The sequence below is a fragment of the Phoenix dactylifera genome, chromosome 5 (genome assembly GCF_051530095.1).
Source record: "Phoenix dactylifera cultivar Ajwa chromosome 5, Ajwa_hap1_PhDact_Kaust_v1.1, whole genome shotgun sequence".
Taxonomy (NCBI): Eukaryota; Viridiplantae; Streptophyta; class Magnoliopsida; order Arecales; family Arecaceae; genus Phoenix; species Phoenix dactylifera.
Genome location: NC_143194.1, coordinates 35,635,031 through 35,656,703, shown reverse-complemented (window position 1 = coordinate 35,656,703; position 21,673 = coordinate 35,635,031). Strand labels below are relative to the sequence as shown.

The 21,673-nt window shown below is 37.4% G+C and overlaps 1 protein-coding gene across 10 annotated transcripts in view; it reads left to right on the top strand.

Moving 5' to 3' along the window:
* The first annotated feature begins 1,452 nt into the window (after positions 1-1,452).
* The window catches only part of LOC103697534 (DNA repair protein RadA-like protein), an 80,052-nt gene continuing 59,831 nt past the window's right edge, over positions 1,453-21,673 (top strand). For 3 of the 10 annotated variants that reach the window (XM_088722625.2, XM_089930967.1, XM_088722630.2), the window contains exons 1-6: positions 1,460-2,619; positions 3,352-3,407; positions 6,108-6,166; positions 6,354-6,425; positions 10,189-10,272; positions 11,395-11,502. In XM_088722625.2, coding sequence (XP_088578751.2) covers positions 1,703-2,619; positions 3,352-3,407; positions 6,108-6,166; positions 6,354-6,425; positions 10,189-10,272; positions 11,395-11,502 — 1,296 coding nt within the window. In that variant the 5' untranslated portion in view covers positions 1,460-1,702. Of the gene's footprint in view, positions 2,620-3,351; positions 3,408-6,107; positions 6,167-6,353; positions 6,426-10,188; positions 10,273-11,394; positions 11,503-21,673 lie in introns of all 10 variants that reach the window. The other 7 variants (XR_015987484.2, XM_088722626.2, XR_015987483.2 and 4 more) reach the window with 5 other exon arrangements.

Here is a 21,673-nt window from a genome sequence, read left to right as displayed (position 1 = left end):
TTAATACAGGCTGGGGTCGACTCGAGCTACAGTGGGGTCAGCTTGAGCTACAGTTGAGTCGGCTCTGACAGATAATTCTATAAAGCAATTTTCTTGTGATACAACCTGGGGTCGACTCGGATTTTGCTGGGGTCAACTCGGATTTTGGCTGAGGTCGACTCGAGCTTTCTTAGGATCGACTCTGACAGGAAATTTCAGAGAGCAGTTTTCTTGTGAAACTTGTTGGGGTCGACCGAGCTATAATGCCAATTTCTGGGGTTGACTCGAACTTTGTGCCAATCATGCCAAATGTGCCAGAGTCGGCTCCATACTTTCTGGGGTCGACTCTAGGTCTGTGCCAAAGCATGCCAAGGTGTGCCAAAGTGTGCCAACCAGAGTCGGCTCCAAACATTCTGGGGTCGACTCTAATCCTGATTTTCTACATCTTAAGGTTAGTTTTGCACATGAAACTAATAAAAGACATTGCAAGTAATTTAGGATGCTTGGCACAGTAAAATTTCATCCCTTCAACTGAAGAAAAGATAGAATTACCTTTTAATAAGGTAAGTTGACTCTTAACTTTGTCAAACTGAAATTTAGGTTTTTCCTCAAGTTCTTCTAATAAATTTGTCTTTAAATGAGTTTTTTAGAGTTGTTTTAAACGTATATGTAGAGTGTATCAAGAATGTAGAGTGTATCGAGAATGTATCATTTCTTTCTTCCTTAAGTGTTTATGTACTTGATCAATTGAGTTAATGATATTAGTACTTCCATATGACCTCAATAACTTTGTAATCATCAAAATCACACTAGGGTCAAAACGACCAGTTGTTTGGAGAATGGCATATAATTGCAATCTAATCAAGGCTATAATTTAATTGCATCTGATTATTTATTCTACTATCAAGAACCCAGCGTGTTATATTCATACTCTCTCTCCCTCTCTGACATCTTGATGGATGGAATCACTAACTAATTCAACTGTTCAAGTCCTTGATCATGGCACTTGCAACTATTTTTTTTTTGGTAATTAAAAAAAGGGGCATGCAACCTTTTATTACTGGATAGTGAAAGAATGAGGACTGCAATTTGGATGGGTTGAATTGGAAATGTTAATACAAACCTACTTACACATTTCCTAACCCAACCCAACCCAACCTAGTGTTGGGCTGGGATTCCCTAAACAAACCATCTCAAGCGAAGTTTAGATTGGAATGTGCCACGTTAATTGGATTAGGTTGGATTGGAACGAAATTTTCAAATAAAAAAAAGTTTTGGGATGTTTTTGGAATTCACACTCGTTAAACTTTGATTTATAAGTAACATCTCAAAGAATGCCATAATACCGTGAAAGTGGCCGTTGCTTGGATATCTCGCAGGACAAAAAACCGTCTCTAGGACGTATTGCCGCATCGGACGGTCATGATCGCCTAACCGCTGTGGGTGATGAAGGCGGCCGACGACGAGGAGGGCGACCAGCCGGCAATCCTAACTCGCATCGCTCCCACCTGGGAGCCGAGATCTTATATATACCGGGAGTAATGTAGACCGCTGCAAGGAGGCCGGTTTAGCCATTTCGCTTTCAAGAAGAGCTCCAGCCGCGCAAACGATTCCTGGCTTTCGAATTTGGCGGGTCGTCTTGCAGCATAAGATCGTTTTCTTCGCCCCTAAACCCTAAACTCTAAACCCTTCTCGTCCCTATCTCCTCCCTCTCCTCTTCTTGATGCTAAAACCCCATCGGCAACTCCCTCAGATCCTCAAGATGCGAGCTATTCGCAGTCTCCTCCGCCACAAGAATCTCCTGGATCTTCCAACGGCCAAATCCCTCTCAAATTCTTGGCTCCTCTTCTCGAATCCCACGGAGAAGTCGAGTTCTTTTCACCGATCAATCTATTCGGTCCAGAGATGCGTCCACTCTGGAAATCGAAGCTGGGAGGAAGAATATACGGTTTCGTCCAGTTTTGGAGACCCCGGAGAAAGCCCTAAATCCTGGACGTCATACGATCCCTTCACCGACCAGCTTGAATCCAGGGGAGATGGAGACAACGATCAAGAAGAGGAATCGACAGCAAGATTTAGGGCAGACAAGTCGGCCAAGAAGACATTTTCTAGAAAGGAGAGGTATTCGGAAGGGGGTTCGAATGAGCGGGAGGATGGACCCCGGGTTTGGACGTCCTTTGATCCCCTGGAGGGACAGCTTGTAACAAGGGCGGCGGAAGAGGATGGCCCAGAAGAGAAGAGATCCAAGACTAAGAAGGCGGTGCAGAAGAGAGTCTTGAAGAAAGAAAAGAAGTCAGAAGAGGATTCGAGCGAGGGCGATGAGAGGAATAGGGTTTCTTTGGTCCCGAGTTCACAGTCCTGGTCATCCATTGTGAGGACGAGAACTGGGAAGGTGAAGGCCTCTTGGCTTTGTGGTAACTGTGGAGCTAAATATGGGCAGTGGTGGGGGACTTGCCCCTCTTGCCAGACCTTGGGCTCGGTGAAGAAGTTCTTGGAGACCGAACTCAATAGGTCCAGGGGGGCTGAAGTTTCTGAGGCAGCAGTAGGGTCATGGCTTATGCAGCAACCGGACCAGTTGACTCCTAAGAGCTTGGCTGATGTCAATGCTGGGACGAACCAGTCAGAGTGGCGAATCCCCCTGTGAGTGTTTCTTGGTGGTTAAAATACCGAGTGCCATGATTTATAGTGTATCCAGAACTTCTAAGGATCTTTGTATTATAAAAGGATCATCTTGATAGTTTGGTAAATGTGTTCGATAGTTTGCTACAGCCTTTAATTTTTCTTGGTCAAATACGGCCTTTAATTTTTCAAAAACCTTTCCTGCATACTTTTCAATCTATTGCAACTGATAAGGTTTTGATAATTTGGACTTTCTAGGTGTAGAATACCTTTAATAACCATGTTTCTGTTATAATTTATAACAATGGTCATTGCACCTATATATCGTTTCACAATGCATAAGGTAGTCCCTAACATCCTTCCATTTATATTTTCCTATAGAAATTCAAATATGAAAATTTTCTTGTTCGGTCATATATGCAAAATTTCATTTTGGGCAGCTTCTTATGAATGCCACCTTATTTTGGAGGAACCTCTAATTCCTACTTGATTAGAATATACACACTATGCTTATCATGAAGGCATGGTGAAGCGCGGGTATTAAAATGTTCTCATCTCTGATATTTCTTTGATCAAATTAATTATGGAGAGTTTAAAACATCCCTCTTGCCCTAAAAGCTTTGGTGAAACTCATACTTCCTCCTACTTCTTGTAAAACAAGTAATACAGACAATTGGTTGTAAGGTACAAAAAATTACTGTGATGTTTTCTAAATCTTAAATAACCATGTTTGTGCTTTCATGTGTTATTTAGATCTGGACACTTTGGGATGGAGGTTGCTAGGGTTCTTGGTGGTGGTATTGTACCAGGTAATTTAGATTTCTAATCACAATAGTATCTTTGTATTATTCTTACCCTCCTGAACAGGTCGTGCTTGGCCCTTGCTTTTTAGTGCATCTTTATACTCGAGAACGGAAAACATGCGCATAAAGTAGACAATAATTACTTGAGTTGCATTTCTATTCAGAATTCTTTTTCCTTTCATGAGCTATATCTTATGAATCTACCTTGATCTTATTTAATCAAATTATTTTTCAATCACAAATCCATTTTCTACAAGGTAAGATTATATTCTTGAATTCCTGTTAACTTCATATGTAGTTGGTCTCATCTGATTTGCCAATGTGATATTCTGCATGCTCATGTTCTTCAGTTAGGAGTATAATGCTTAGCAGATATCTAATTCAAGCAACTATATGATTCTCTCTACAAGATTTTATTTAATATAAAGCTAGATGACTAATTGCTGTTACTCTGAACAGTTTGCCATTATAATTCTAATAGTTTTGGGTAAGCTTCCCTCCCTCCATCTCTCCTCTCTCTCTCTCACACACCCTCCCTCTCTCCCTACTGCCCTGCGCCCCAAAACGAAAAAAAAGGAAAAAAATCACCACCCCCAAATTGTCACACTAAGTGAACTTTCTTTCAGGTGTGATCCACCTAATTGGATGTGAGAATTTTTATAATGAGAATTATATTCACTTAAGAATCATTTATTCTCCCAATAATGAATGCATGCTGGCGGTATCCTTCTAGTCTAATTGGATGCCCTATGATTGTAGATTAAGAAGGACTACATTGTTAAAAAGGTTTAAATGGCTTTTTTTCCAGAATTTAGGAGTGACATATTGGTACTTTGGGAAGTTTAGCAGGTGCTAATGTAAGTCCAATCCCAAATAAATTTCCACTTCTGCATAATACACACATACAAACAAATGCATGCGGATGTGTATAAACTAAAATTCTGACCTTGTAGCCATACATCAACTATTTGGGGCAGAGCTTTATTAAATGCCTTTTTATGAAGCATTTATTTTATGGGGCTATATCAGGCAAGCTTTTCCAAATCATTCTTCACAACTTCTCTATGTTATCTTGGATCGTCTCAGCACTTTCCAAACCCTTCTACAGAAGCCTTAGAGCATTCATGTGTTGGAGCATCCTTGATCTTCACTGCACATAGTGATTGCACCATATATTGTTGGTTCCACACCAGTTTATCTTCAATTGGAGCAACTTTTGTGCTTCCTCTATTGTTCTCCTCTCTGACCTAACCCTTCCTAGATCTACCATTTGTCCGCTGCAACTTCCTTCTCTCTCATTCACATACACAGTATAACATCTTTATTGGTTCCACATTACTTTATCTTCAATTGGAACATTCTCACCTAATCCTTCCTAGATCTATCTCTTGTCCACCACAACATGCTTATCCCTCATTTGCACATCTAGAATACTTTCTATTTATGCCATTTGTTTTGTTTTGGAGTTTCTTTGTTGTCTTGTCCTTTTGGTTCTTGTAAACTTGTGCTTTCTTGTTGACAATTTATTTGGGATGCCTTTCTTGTATCTAACTTTATTGTAGACCTAGTCTACATTCTTGGTTAAACTTTCTTATACTGAAACCATTCCCATGACAAGGAGCCAAAGCTCATTTTTTGGATGTTGAAATGAGCAATGAGGAGATAAAATGGATGATAAGGGGATGCCTGTCATTTCCTGCCCTACTATTCTAATGATGGTGAGATTGAGCAAGTTTTTAATGTAATTTAAGCTGGGTGGCCTAAACATAAATGCACTTATGGTCAGATGATGATGATTGATGCCAAAATCTATTACGTTTGAGTATGAGATTCGATAGTAAGACCAGATATGATGTACAAGTAATATCATCCTGCTATGTCCATTTGCATGCATAATTTAAATTAATAATTGGGATTTTGAGATCGATATGTGTGGAATTTAGGAAGAATAGAGCTGGAATGGGCTAAGGTTGCTTTATTAGGACTATCAGAAGACAAAATGGTTGATTGTTTTGTTATGGCGGCTAAGGCTAGACACATATAATAAAGAGTGAGAATGGGAGATACCTTTCAAGGGGAGACAGGAGGGATGGAGAGAGGGAGGCATGAGGTTCTAACTGTAAACAGCAATGAGACAGATGCAACTAATATTATATGTACATGTATATTTTACATTGTCACTTGAAACACTCATAGTTCCTAACTGATCCGATATTAACTCAAATGAAGATTTGACATTTACAAATCATGTCAGTTTTCTCGTCGTATCAACTTTGTAAATTTTTCTGTATGGGATCATATAGAATTTATCAATTTTTAACAGTTATTATGCTGACACCCTAGTTCACTCTTGTAATCCTTGACCTACTTCTTGGAAGAAGTCAAGTTTCCAAAAGATCTGTTCAACTGGAAATATTACTATACATTTTGTTGGCAGACTTATGCAAGCCTTGCTAAATGAGAGAACAAAATATACTTGGTTTGATTATTTGCTATGTTGAATCCTCTTTGTAGAATAATTTGTTTGCCTGTGTTTGTTCGATTTCCTCCACCTGTTAGATGATTGAGTTATAACATATGGTATAAATTGTGTGAAACTTCACTTGAAGATTCCTGTGTAAATTCAAATTTATGTAGAATGGATTGATTATTGCTGCGGCCAAATTTTATTAATATGAGTAGTCTAGTTGTGCACTTGGCTTGTAGGTTCCTTGGTTTTAGTTGGAGGGGACCCTGGTGTTGGCAAAAGTACATTATTATTGCAGGTATAAGCTTGTTTCCTCAGATTATTGTGCATGTAGGGTATCATAGCTTTACTTGTATAGGTAATTCTGAATACCATAAAGTCCTGTATATCTGAATGGATGTTCTACCGTGCATATACTTCTTGAATATTTTGTCCACCTATAAATTGTTCGGTTTTGACTTGGAAATTTGTTTTTTGATATGAAGATTGCCGCTATTGTAGCTCAAGGACTCAGTTTTAAGGGGTCTGCTCCAGTTGTATACGTCTCCGGTGAGGAGGTTGGTTTTGATTGTGCTATTCATGCTTTCCTTGTGTGCATGCTCTTGTTAACATGGTGTCATCTTATCATACAATATGATGCTTTGTTTTGCATCATAATCATTTAGGTTGATCTTTTGTGTTTTATGTGCTTGCACACAGTTTGCTGTACATGCTATCCTTTCTTCATATTTTGATGAACATGTTACTTATTCAACATCGTCATCATGTACATATATGTATGTTATTTCCCTTATATTTGTTCATCATGTTGGCTTCTTTCCAAATGTTCTTTATGTAGCATGGGAAGAATTTATTGTTCGACATGCTTATCTTTCTTCCAAGGACCCTCGGCACACCCTGTCTGTTGCTTCTGTTTCATCCTCTGTGTTTCTTTTGCATTTCCTTTAGATGGTGGCAGAGTCTGTTCAAGCTAATTCATGTCTGCTTATATTACATTTAATTTGGATTTGTAAAAGAACTAGATTCTTTTTTTTTTCAAAAAAAAAAACTTTGTTCAGCCTTTGTCGCTATTTGGATTACTTAAAATTCCAAACTTCCAATGGTAAAAGTTCATCTTTGTTTTTTCCATATTGTGATACCTTATCCCACCCTGACATCCCTGACCTTTCCCGGTCTATGTGATTTGTGTATTTTCTAGCATGCTATTAATCTAACAAATGAAAATATATATCATATTTGGTCAACTTTGTCATGAAGTTAACTGGGGAATGGTTATAAACTTAACCGGTGCAATTACATATTTTTATCTTTCTGCATCTAGAACCTGCCGAAATGAGTGCTTTGTTCTACCTCAGACATGTTGTTGTATGGCATCATAGGTGGGGACATTTGTCTAGCTCTGATTTATTATTTACTTTCTACTATTACCCTGGCTGTCTTTTATTCTTCTGCTAATAGCTTGCATCTACTTACAGAATTCATGGGTCTTATCTTTGAAGCTAGCATCACCTTATCTCTTAAGCTGTTTTTTGACTTGTTTATCTTGATGCAAGAACATCTCTTTTTCCTTCCATGTGGTGGCTCTTGTTGCTGATTGTTTGGCATTGTTTTATGCACCATATTTTTAAATATGTCAATTCTACATGGATGTTGCTGTCAGGAACATTTGGTTTACCAGCTTCTTTAAATTTTATGTTCTTGCAGGAGTAGATTGTGTGGCTCACTAATTTATCCAATATCTTCTTTCTTGAGGCATGTTTATTCTAGCTTTCTTACCATGATTTCCACAAATAAAATAGTATCATCGAGCATACACTGTGACCTTGAAAGCAATCAGTCTGTATTTTCTACCTGTACTTATGTTTTGGGTTGAGATAATTCTAAAGGCACTATCTCTGACTCAATGCTCTTTAATCCATTGCCTGTATTTCTGTTTCTGATGGCTCAATATTATTTCCACTTTCTGATAAAATTGTTATTGCTTATATTTTGCTCTCCACTGATTTATTCTCGGCTTTCTAACTTTCATCTTCTGGATTATGAGTGTCTTTTTCTTTTATCCACTTAGGGAGCATAGATTTCAACTCGTTGGGTACAATTTTATGCATAAAAAAATGTCAAGACAGATACATGCAACTTGTAATTTTTTGAGCATCTTGTGCATAATTCTCTTCTTTTTGGCACATCTGATTCTTCCAAGTTCCATTACTGAGAGTCTTCTTCTGAACACCGTCTATGTTCATAGAGTTGATGCCTTCTCCTGCCCCATTCCTTATGTTTCTCCCTAAACTTTCTGCTATGCATGCTTATATCATGCAGCATTATAGTGCCATTCCGATGAACGTATGACTGGTGGCTTTTGGTCTTGTCATCCATACCCTAATCGATGGCCCCACATCTAGTTGCTAATTCTGAGCAGTACTATCCTCTCCACAGTCATCATTAAAAAGATTCACCTGCTCAAATCCTTTTCTTACTTCCAGTGAAACTTATTCACCTTAGTACTTCCTTGTGGCTACCCATTCTTATGAGCTGCAAACATACAGACTGCCTGCTACTATTTCTCAGCTATAGGAAACCGGCTTAGCTGCTTGTTGCTCTTTAGTGTATGTTGATAATATCTTTCTCCAATCCCATTTGTGCAATTCTGTGTTTATGCTAGTGGTTTTATAAGATTTATTTGTTTTTACGGAGTGTCACTAAAGAGTGTGTCGAAGTTTGAATTGTAGAACTTGCCTCTATTTATGTTATTCGTCTTATCTAGAAATAAAAAATTGCTTTTGTTACTAGAAAAATATTTTTCTTTTATTCGTTGCTGTCAATTTTATTTGTGTCAACATCTGTACTAACATGGATGAATAAATTTTTCCTGATTCATAGACATCTAGTTTGGTTCTATTCATAACCTCCTACGTTTCTTAATTCGCCTCAGATCTTCCATCTTCTACAGGTCATCTTTAGCCCTTAAAAGTTATCTCTTGCATGATTTTAGGAGTTTGGTCAGGTGATTGCTTTTTTTGCATACTTTTTGTTCTCTTAGTAATTATAACATTGCTGTCCATGCTTTCTTGTATGGTGAACCTGCCAACCCCCTCTTTGCTTGGTGGTTAGGGGCTCTTCCTTGCTATAAATTGGCAAGACTTCGAGGACTGGTATCGCCCTCTTCCTCTTAAAAGTTCTCTTGCGTGGTGAAACCATTTCCTTCAAGGTAGATAGCATGTTTATCATTGAAAGTGATCCTGACTATATTCTTCTTGGCAGGAGGTACTTGCAGTGCCAATTGTAAGAGACTGCTAATTTTACAGGCTCCTGAACTGCTTATGTGCCTTTTGAGATTCATTTGAGTCTTGCATTAATGATGCCAAGCTTCTTAACAGTTTCACACTTTCACTTGACATTTTTCAGTTTCTTCCAATTTGGTTTATTTCTCTATCTCCCTGTCACTTGATATGGTCAGCTAGCTTGTTGTCTCTTCAAAGCTGATCTTTAGCATATTCGCCCTCTTTATGGGAGCATGACTCATGCTAAATTTCTGCATTGCTTTTTATATCACTCTTTTATCCCATTTCAAGCTGTATGGTTGGGTGATTTCTTGTTCCCATTTCTTCATCTGATGTTGAGTCTTCCCCAGTGATTATCTATCTTTTGGAAGTCTAAGAAGTAGGACATCATACCATTTGACTGCTGATACAGAGTGCACAATGACTGGTATATTCACTTTCACTATTTAGTTTTCTTGCCTACTTATAAACCACTATTATTGCGTCCCTTGCACCCAAAAGAGTGGCAAGAATACTTTTCGTGCTGTCAGGAATCCAATCTTTCATCAGGAGTACCAAGCATGTGTGGCAATTGGTTGTCTTGCCATAATTACATTATCCGGGTACTCTTCGCTTTGTTGATTTTTTGAAATTTTGCACCATTAGGCTTTTCTTCTTCTGTGGAAATGTTCTTTATGCATGATGAGCCATCAATTTTAGAAAAGGAAGAAGAGTGGGGGAGATGATTAGAGCATACATTTACATGGCGGAGATAGCTTTATTGATATTTGGAATTTTGTAGGACAGAAAATATTTTTAGAAGTGGGGTCTCATACCTATTGTTGTAAATCTGTTATGCTGTTGCTTTCATTGGTGAAATAGATGGCTTTTGTAACTCTTGTTTGCTAAGTAGTAATTGCTTCTTGTGTATGGATAAGAGAATAAGACCATACCTAAATCAGATGAGGTTCAGTATCTTCATTATGCCTGTATGATTGCTCACTTTGCTGGCCTTATTTGCTGTCGTATGAACATACATTATCTTTTAATGGCGTGACAGAGTATTGAACAAATTGGGAACAGGGCTTTCCGCATGGGAATCACAACAGAAGACCTCTACTTGTACTCAAGTACAGATATTGAGGTGCTTGCTTTTACATCATTTGCTATCTATGCTTCCTTTATTAACGCTACAGAAGTTTAGTCATGTTGGCTTATGGAGAAGATAACTGCCTGTAGTTATATATTTTCTTGATTGCTAATGTTATATTGATATTACTGTGCATTTAAAATTAATTTTGGAGATTGAAAATTTGGAAGTTAAGATGATTAGAAGAACCGACAAAGTTGTTCCCCAAGAGTATATACATGTGAAATTCCTACTTTGGCCTTTGGCCTTTCTAATTCTACAATAGCGGCATTAAAGGCAGGCTGAACTTTGGATTCCATAACTACTGTACAGTATCTGTTGGGCATGTAAAAATGTTTACTTCAGCAACTTTGAGCAAAAAGGAAAAAAGAAACTTAGTTAAAGGTACTTCCTTGTGAACTGGTATAAATTGGTTAGAATATGAGAAACAGAAAGCAATATCACATCTTAGTTGAATAGGCTGACAGCACATTGTTGACAAGTTAGTGCTGCAGCTGGTACATAACCTTCTATATGTTTCATGAATCAGTGCTAAGTAGAAACCTTTTTATCATGCAGATTTATTGGGTCTTCTACAATCTTCTGACTTTCAGTACTGTTGAAAGAAGAGTGCAATTTGACATTCCTATGTTGCCTCAGAATTTCTTTGAAAACAACTACTAGTCAAACTTTCTGTTACCCTGCCTCTGTATCTAGTATATTGATAATATGCTTCAATGCAGTTAAACAAAGAAATGCATTCTTTGCATTAAAGTTGAGATTATGTTCAGGCATTCCATATATATATATATACATATATGTGCATGCTCATCAATGTATCTGTTAACATTTTCATTTTATATCTTTTTTGCTTGTGTATCATTCTGTCAATAGTATCTAGTTAAGCTGCTTCTGGAGCTGAGTGCAGTTCCTATTATTTTTACTAGTTAAGCAGAGTCTTGCTGCCTGTTCAGAATGCAAGTTTATAACTCTTCCAGGTTATGGTATAATATTGTAAGACAAATTTTTTGAATAATTATGACTGTTTTAACGGCCAAGGAATTTTGTGTTTTGTGATTTTTTTGGAAATGTTAGCTACGACTTTCTCTAAATTTTGGATAAATTTGTTCTTTGCAGGACATCTTGGATAAAATCCAAAAACTCTCTCCTCAAGCTCTTATTGTGGATTCTATTCAAACTGTTTACTTGAGCGGAATTGCTGGAAGTGCTGGAAATGTTATGCAGGTCTTTTCTAAAAAACTTTGAATTTTGGATCTTGTAAAGCTTCCTTGACCACATTTTATACCGGATTTGCAAAGGAATACCAACTAGAATCAAACATTTTAGATCCATCTGAAGTGTGCTCAGCACAGACTTTATTTGTTGCCATAATGCCCCATATCTTTGGATTTATGTAATTTCCCATCCTATGTAATACAAAGCTGAGGTGCTAATTTTGACCAATCAAGGTCCGCCGTACCGGTACCGGTGGCGGCCCGGATTGGTACAATACCGGTCCATACCGGTCCGGTACTGGTTCTGTACCGGCCCATACCGGTCCCGTTGAATGGCCGGATTTTGGGGTTTCACGTATTGGGCCATATTGGTCCCGTACCGGTTCTTCAACGATAAGCTTCCGGTACCGGATTCCACGCTAATTTGGTATCGATCCGTACCGGCTGGTACGGCAAACCATGGATCAAACTAAATAACCTTTATAATTATTAACTCTGCCTGAAGAAAGAATTGAATTTGAAGTCTTATACCTGTCCTGGTTTGTTTCCAGCTAGGTATGGTACCTGGATGGGTATAGGTGTATGAAGCGGAAAAAAAGAAAAAAATTGTGTCCTAGGATGCACCACCATCCCAATTGTTGGGATACCACTGTCCCTGTCTGCTTTGGCCGGTAATCGGGACGGCCAGGATGTCCTGATTCTTGAGCGAAGTGGTGTCCTGGGGTGGTCCTTGGTACTGTTTTCTCTTCGTGATGGTATGGTACCGGTGTGTCGTTGGGTCGCAAAAGGACATGAATCCTTGGCCTAAAGGGTAGGTTCTACTTCGTTCAATTTATGTTAGAACCTTTGATGACCTCTTAAATATTCTTCCTGAATATATTGTTCTTACTTATCTTGACCTTGTTGTCATGCACACATCTGCATAGAACATAATCTAGGGGATAATTCAAATAGTTGGTATGATTTGTTTTGAAACCCTTATACTCTTGAATGTATATAAATTTAGTAATCTCACTCATTTTGATCTTGTTGTAAAACCCTGCACAACAATCATGCAAAATGGACCGCAACCTAATCAGAAGTTAATTAATAACCAGGGCACAAAATGGTCTTTCTTTTGACGTCGCTCATGTTTTGTACTTCTTTGCATGCTCCTGAGAAATGCTTATTTGTATTTCCAAGCTATCAAAACAAATCAGGACATCTATCTGTTTACTCTTTTCTTATCTTGAGCTTAGATGTTGAATATCAAACCATATTATGCTTATTCGCCACGTTTTGAAAAACAATCTCAAGATTGGTGACGTGGTCTTCCTGGCATGTAGTTGATACTCTACTAGTCTGTCTTTAATTCACTACTCTTTCCTTGCGCTATTAGTTGATTTCTCTATAATACAATTTTGGGCAATGCCTCTATCCTATACAGGTATGGCAGTGCTTCACCAGCCATGTTTATCTTCCGTATACCTGAGATCTTGTCAGAAAATTGTTTGCTAAATCTAGCTTTTCAGTTTTCACTGTATCCTTTGCATGTACCATTCAATCTAGGCATGATGGATTTTCTCCCCATGAAAACTTCTTTGCTATAATTGTGCATTATCAACACTAAAATATGTGCTGCGCTCTCAATTTCTTTTGTTGCAATGACACATTGAAACCTCACCAAGTTGAGTTTTTTTTTTATCATCACTGGGTTATCCTCCATTTTCTATGATGCCACCACTTTTGTCGAGGAGTTTATAATGTCATAAAAGAAACATATGCAATCAAGAATAATGAACTTGCTGATTTGTAGATATTTTTTATACTAAGTTGAGTGCAAACAAATGTGGGCTTGTGTGCATGTTATACTATGTCAAAAACTTTGAAATTACTGGTTCTAAATTTACATTTCTATTTTCAAAGTTAAGCTTGTTTCTATTTCATTCTCGACGTACAGATATCTGTCAACAACAGATATAATGCGGCAGATTGATGTTTCTACATCACTGAGTCAATTTTTGCTATACCTCAAAAGTTGTTCTAATGTGACCTACTGATACTGCAGATTCATTATGTATATCATATGTGCCAGAATACCCTATAATATCGTGTGGAAAATTATATAATGCTGAGGGGCTAATTTGGTTGCCTTGTCAGCGTAGCGATGTTGGAAGTCTGCTTCTAATGATACAGATGCATTACTAGCTGGATTGGTTTAAAAATTTAACAGCATCGATCCATTTTTCTCATAATATTTTAGTTTTTTGGACTAGCAAGCTAAAAACATAAATAAATGGTTATACATGTCATTTATTGCAGCCTATTTTGAATGTGGCCAGTTTGGTTTCATCATTTAATGATTTCTGTTAATGTAAATAAATATGACGAGATGCTCTTAGGCCCTGTTTGGGGGAGCTGTTGGCAGTAGAGCTGTTGGAAGTAGAGCTGCTGGAAGTAGAGCTGTCTGAAGTAGAGCTGTTATAAAAAGCTGTTTGTTGTTTGGTAACTATATTTTTAAAGTGCTGTGGCACTTTAACATATGTTTGGTAAACAAACTGAGAAAGTACTTTTATATGACAAAATTACCATAAAGGACATTGTATAGTATTATACAATAGAGCATGATAAAACATAACATATATTAATACATAATATACGATATAGTATAATATTACTGTAATATAAAATATTATTATTATAATATAGTAATATGATATTGCATAGCATAGCATAATGGTAATATAATTATTAGAGTAAATTAATTTTCTATAATATAACATAATATTAAATTATTTAACATAACATATTAATGTATTATGATATAATGTAATATATATTATATTTATAGTATAATACAATAATAAAGGTATAAAATATTTAATTAATTTCTCATAATATAACATAATATTAAATTATTTAAAATAACATATTAATGTATTATGATATAAGGTAATATAATATAATATGTATAGTATAAGACAATAATAAAGGTATAAAATAATATATTATTAGTATAAATTAATTTTTCATAATATAACATAATATTAAATTATTTAACATTACATATTAATGTATTATGATATAATATAATATAATAATATATTTATAGTATAATACAACAATAAATAATCATTTATCTGTTTAATAGATTATCTCTTTACTTAACTATTTGTAATGGCGACAAATTCACTGTACTTATCAATATCATAAGGATCAGATTATTTGCCACTCACTCATTATTTTTCTTTATATTTATTTATTTATACGTTCATTCGTATATATATATTTATTTATGTATTTATTTATTTATTATTTTATCCATTGAAATATATTTATTTATTATCTTATTTATTTATTCATTCATTCATTCATTTATATGAATATTTATTTATGCATTTATTTATTTATTTATTCTTTTCTTTTCCTTTCTTTTATTTTATTTTCTTTTCTTCTTTTTTTTCCTTTTCTTTTTTTCTTCTCTTCTTCTCCTTCCTTCCTCTGCCCCCTTCTCCTCGTTCTTCTCCTCCCGCGCGGCCGGCAGCACCGGAAGGGGGCCAGGCCGCGGCGGCCGCGGGAGGGGGTCGGGCCGTGGCCGGCGGCAGTCGGCGCTGGAGGGGGTGCGGCACTACGACGACGGGGGAGAGGGACGAGGTGCAGCGGCGGGGGAGAGGGAGGGGGTGCGACATTGCGGCGGCGGGGGAGACGGAGGGGGTGCGGCGGCGGTGCACTGCAGCGGCGGGGGAGAGGGAGGGGGTGCGACGGCGGGGGAGAGGGAGGCCCTGCAGCGGCGGCGGGGGAGAGGGAGGGGGTGCGGCGGCGGGGGAGCTGGTGGGTTGGGAGAGGAACAGGGCGGGGGGAGGGGGGTGGGGGCGGGTCGGTTGGGAGAGGAACAGGTGGTAAGACGAGGTTTTGGGGGAGGATTTTTTTTGACATGGGGGTATTTTGGTCAAAAATATAGCTTTTCGAAAAAGCTGAAAACAGCATTTTCGGAAAGCTCCAAATTGGAGCTTTTCTCCAAAAGCTGTTTTCAGCTTTCCGCAAAAGCTGAAACAGCTTTTCAAAAAATTTACCAAACACCATTTTTTAGCTAAAAGTACTTTTGGAGGGCCAGAAAGTGCTTTTTGGCTCTCCAAAAGTACTTTTAGATGAAAAACTGTGTTTGGTAAATTTTTCAAAAAGCTGTTTCAGCTTTTGCGGGAAGCTGAAAACAGCTTTTGGGAGGAAGCTCCAGTTTGGAGCTTTTGGGAGGAAGCTGTTTCAGCTTTTTCGGAAAGCTATATTTTTGACCAAAATACCCCCATTTAAAAAAAAAATTCCTCCCCCAAAACCGTCTCACCGCCTGTTCCTCTCCCCTCCTGTTCCTCTCCCAACCCACCTCCCAACCCACCCGCACCCTCCCCCCGCCGCCCGCCTGTTCCTCTCCCAACCCACCTCCCAACCCACCTGCACGCCCCCTCCCCCCTGCACCGCCGCCGCCGCCGCACCCCCTCCCTCTCCCCCGCCGCCGCCCCCCCTCCCTCTCCCACACCGCCGCCGCACCCCCTCCCTCTCCCACGCCCCCGCTGCAGTGCCTCCCTCTCCCCCGCCGCCGCATCCCCTCCCTCTCCCCCGCCGCTGCAGTGCCGCACCCCCTCCCTCTCCCCCGCCACCGCACCCCCTCCCTCTCCCCCGCCGCCGTAGTGCCGTACCCCCTCCGGCGCCGTCGGCCACCGAGACTGCCGCCGGCCACGGCCCGGCCCCCTCCCGCGGCCGCCGCGGCCTGGCCCCCTTCCTGTGCTGCCGGCCGCGCGGGAGGAGAAGAACGGAGAAGGGGGCAGAGGAAGGAAGGAGAAGAAGAGAAGAAAAAAAGAAAAGGAAAAAAAGAAGAAAAGGAAATAAAATAAATGAAATGAAAAGAAAAGAAAAGAATAAATAAATAAATAAATAAATAAATATTTATATAAATGAATGAATGAATGAATAAATAAATAAGATAATAAATAAATACATTTCAATGGATAAAATAATAAATAAATAAATGCATAAATAAAAATATATATACGAATGAACGTATAAATAAATAAATAAAGAGAAAAATAATGAGTGAGTGGCAAATAATCTGATCCTTATAATATTGATAAGTATAGTGAATTTGTCGCCATTGCAAATAGTTAAATAAAGAGATAATCTATTAAACAGATAAATGGTTATTTATTGTTGTATTATACTATAAATATATTATTATATTACATTATATCATAATACATTAATATATAATGTTAAATAATTTAATATTATGTTATATTATGAGAAATTAATTTATACTAATAATATATTATTTTATACCTTTATTATTGTATTATACTATACATATTATATTATATTACCTTATATCATAATACATTAATATGTTATTTTAAATAATTTAATATTATGTTATATTATGAAAAATTAATTAATACTAATAATTATAATATTTTATATCTTTATTATTGTATTATACTATAAATATAATATATATTACATTATATCATAATACCTTAATATGTTATGTTAAATAATTTAATATTATGTTATATAATAGAAAATTAATTTACTCTAATAATTATATTACCATTATGCTATGCTATGCAATATCATATTACTATATTATAATAATAATATTTTATATTACAGTAATATTATACTATATCGTATATTATGTATTAATATATGTTATGTTTTATCATGTTCTATTGTATAATACTATGCAATGTCCTTTATGGTAAGTTTGTCATATAAAAGTACTTTCTCAGTTTGTTTACCAAACATATGTTAAAGTGCCACAGCACTTTAAAAATATAGTTACCAAACAACAAACAACTTTTTATAACAGCTCTACTTCAGACAGCTCTACTTCCAACAGCTCTACTGCCAACAGCTCCCCCAAACAGGGCCTTAGTCACCACACATAAAATCATGCCTTTGGCTTTGCTTCTAAGCATTTATTTTTACCCTAAGATGGTACCAAACCAGAAGTGCGAACATTCTGGTGTCGCTCCTTCGATTATTTGAACCAATTTGAATACATTATATAGTAAAAAGAAATATAGAGGGAAGAAGGAAGAGACAATCCGCTGATTTAGGGCGATGGTTTCAGCACTGGCCACCTCCATGCCCCATCCCTCTCTATACTATTACTTTTTCATAATTTTTAGAATTATTTATATATTTTTAATTATTTTTTGAATTTAAAAATAATTTATAAATATTAATATTTTAAAAAATTAATTTCAGTTCAGATTCATATAGAACCCAACAATGGATGCTACATATATTTTTTTAGGCTCTCGGGCATGCATCAAAAGCTGTTTATTTCTTATTTTTTTTTTCAAATTAGACCTAAGCCACTGTGTGCATGATCGCATCAAAACTTGAAATAATGAACACCAAATTTTTATGGAGAGTAGCTTGCTTGCCCCAAAATACATTTCTGATTTTACAGTTATTTTTCAATTTTATTTATTTTATTATTTTTTATTTTTTATTCCAAAAATATATTTTTAATTTTTAAAAATTATATATAATTCAAAAATTAAAATTTTTTATGTTAGTGTGTAGATCGTTCATAGATCTACAACATATAATAAAATCAAGGGGTTTTTTGCGCACATATCCTTCTAAATATTGAAATTTGCATGAATACCTGTCCAAAATTGATATTTGTATGTATACCCTTATAAAATACTTGTTTTGCAGTATACCCTCCATTTTTCTTTTTTATTGCATATATGCCCATCCCATCTAATGCCGTTAAGAAATTAGCAGTTTAAAATTATAAATGACCGAAATACCCTCAATAGGTAAATGTGCAAAAAAAATATTTGATAAAGGTATATATGCAAATAATATTTTGTGAGGGTATTCATGCAATTTCACATATTTATGAGGGTTTACATGCAAAAAAATCTAATTTTATTTTTTTCTATTTCAACCTGTTCTAGTTTTCAGTGAGATCTGTTAACCTATTACTCACTTTAGAAATAAAAAGATACTTTCATAATTTTTATTAATTTTTAATTTAAATAAATATAATTTTGGCTAATTACGTTAGCTGAATCGTTATGTCAAAAGTATTCATACAAAAAATAGTGTTTTGTGAGGGCAGACAAGTAAATATCAATTTGGAGGGCATTCGTACAAATTATAATATTTAGAAGGGTATTTATGCAAAAATCTAAAATTTGTTTTGCATGTATACGGCTAAATATATGAAATTGCATGAATAACATCCAAAATTGCTATTTTCATGTATACCTTTATAAATGTTTCTTTTTCTATGTTTACCCTTTAATGGTATTTTTGTCATTTTAATTTTAAACCGTTAACTTCTTAACGACGTTAGATGGCATGGGTATACATACAAAACAAGTATTTTATGAGGGTATACATGCAAATATCAATTTTGGAAGGGTATTGTTCGTCCGATTCCTGTCTACCTAAAAATATGCTAGACAGATCGTTGTTAGAACCGACGGACAAAAGTTAAATTTAATTCTACTCTTACCTGTTCTACCCAAAGAATAGTGGTTGTAAGAGGTCGATCCACAGGGAGGCGATTGGAGTTGCATAAAAATTAGAACATTCACTCGGATTTGAAATCAATTTTTGAATGATTAAAGAAAAACATTATTTTGAAGATGTTGATGGATTCCCTGGTCTACCGGAGAATGTTTTCTAATTGAAATTAATTGAAAGACAGGTACTTAAATTCGAGGATCATTTATATATTTAATGAAAAAGAAAATTCTGGCATAAAATGGATGAAAACAGTGCTAGGGATATTGAAGACTAGAACATCGATTGCATGAAGGAAAATTAAATATATTGCATCAAAGAAAAATTAAAAGATTGCATAATTTGAAGAACGTAGATTAAAAACAGAAATTACAACTTTAGCATGAATAAAACTAAAAATCCCAAAACACTTGCTCTCAAATAAAAACTCTTAATAAAACAAAAAAAAGAAAACTAAAGAAAAAAAAAACAAACAGAATATGCTCTGTTTTCAAAAGAGAAAACAGAGCATTTCTCTTCTTTTTCCTTGGACCAGCCCCAACCGAGCACACCCCCTCCTCTTCCTCCTTCTCCTTTTATAGCCGCGGACGGACTGGAATCGGAAGGTGATGGCAGACGCGGTGAGGATGCGGGGAGGAGTCGATCACGGATGAGATCCGGGCGGAAGCTTCGTGGACGGCTGCTGGGAGCTGAAGCGGAAGGTGGGGACGCGGATAGGAGTCGATCACGGGATGCTTGCAGTCGGATGCGGGGATCACGGGATGCTGTGATCTCGGCTTGAAATCGAAAGGGAGGAGATGCAGTGGGCGGACGGGATGCTTGCAGCGCGTGAAGAACGCAGGCGTTGCTGGCATGTGGTGGAGACGCGGTGCAGACGCGGTGCGGGATCGCCGGAGATTGGATCACGGCTGGGGCTTCCTTCTTCGGATGCTGGGATTTCGGGCGTTGCTGGCACGGTGGAGCTGATGATGAAGCGTGATCCGTGGACGATGGGATTCCGGGAGGTGGGGACGCGGATCCGGGCTGCACTTGAAATGGGCGGAAGGGATGGGACGGATGCCACGGCTGGGATCACGGAAGAGCTGAGAGCGTGATCGTCGGGAGGAAGGAGACGCGCGGGATGATGCCGTTGAAGATGCGGACGCGCTGCTGGCACGCGGTGGGTGGCACGGTGAGAACTTCCTTCTTTGCTAGGTGGCCTGCGGTGCGGGGATTTGGTCGCAGACGGCTAGAGACACGGTGGCGACACGCTGCGGGACCCCTGCTAGCATCACGGAAGAGCTGGCAGCGACGGGAGAAGAGGAAATGGGTCATGTGCCTGCAATGGAATTGGATTTGGAGGAAGGTCTGGGAGATATCAAGTTCCGTCCAATTAGATAAAAAAGAATAGTGTGATATGGAATTTGGCTTGTAGACGGACGGGTCATCTTTCAAGTCATGGGTTACCCAGCACCTTATGGCAAATTTAGATTTGTCCAAAATTATTTTCCAAAGGCTCAAAAGAAATGGATCCGATTCGGACCCGAACCCGACTCGGACCCGATTTGAATTCAAATTTGTACTCAATGTGCATTTTATCTCTAATTTATACTAATCTATGTTAAATCCATATATAATATTAATCTAGTGAATTTATTATTATCGGTTAACAATAACACTCATTTTAGTAACATGTAGGTCGCACTTTTGTGTTCTCATCACACCCCCCAAGTAGCTTATTGCTAGTCTCTAGCAATTCAGTGCGAAAATGATAAAATGAGAGAGCAAAAGTGTTATTTATTATATAAATATACTAAGATAAATACTCACTTTCGTAGAGCATTACGATTGCACTTAGCATGTGCAACAAGCCGTTAAACCCCTAGGTTACCCTAGGGGACGAGTGTTGTCTCGTGAGGGTTTGCAGTGAAGTTACCCACAAACTTCATGAGTCAGGGATTTTCAAATTTTAACTCGAAATTTGAACAAGTATTACTGTATGAAACTAGAATTGCAAGGACAATAGAGACTTGTTGTTATCATATTTAAACAGACTCTAACTCAAATTTCATTACACCCCATCTATCTGCTAACAAGTCAAGAATGTAGTGAGGTGCAAGATAGTATCATATAAATGAGTGGCTTTTACTTTACTTCCAACATGATTACTTTAGTTTTCAAGACTTTCTAGAGTTAAATGGTAATGAACACCCCGGATTTATTTATTCATTTTTTTTTTTCATCATTTTTTTTTCAGACTGAGTGCTAAGAAGAATGACTTGTGCAATATCTAGCCTTATTAAGCTTTCTAGCTAACCCATGTAGCGAGTGTTAGGCCAATGACTCCCGATCCAGATGGCTCAGGGCACTAGGTGTAGAGACACCCTAACAGGCTTAATAACTCAGGTTAACTAGGCTTCAAGGCCAAATTAGTCACTCAGAGTTTACTCTCAATCATCCTCACCTTTTTACGCGAATACTCGCTGCTTGCCAGGCAGGAGGCCCGGTTACTCAGTGAGAAGACTTAAATTAAACTCATTATTTTATTTTATTTTGTCTTTTTTTTTTTTTGGTTAGGCTAGGGTGTTCATGACACATATAACTCTAAATTATCCCAAAAATTAAAAGTATTCATATTAGTCGTAAGTTTACATACCCCACTATTCATGTGCTTACGTGTAGGT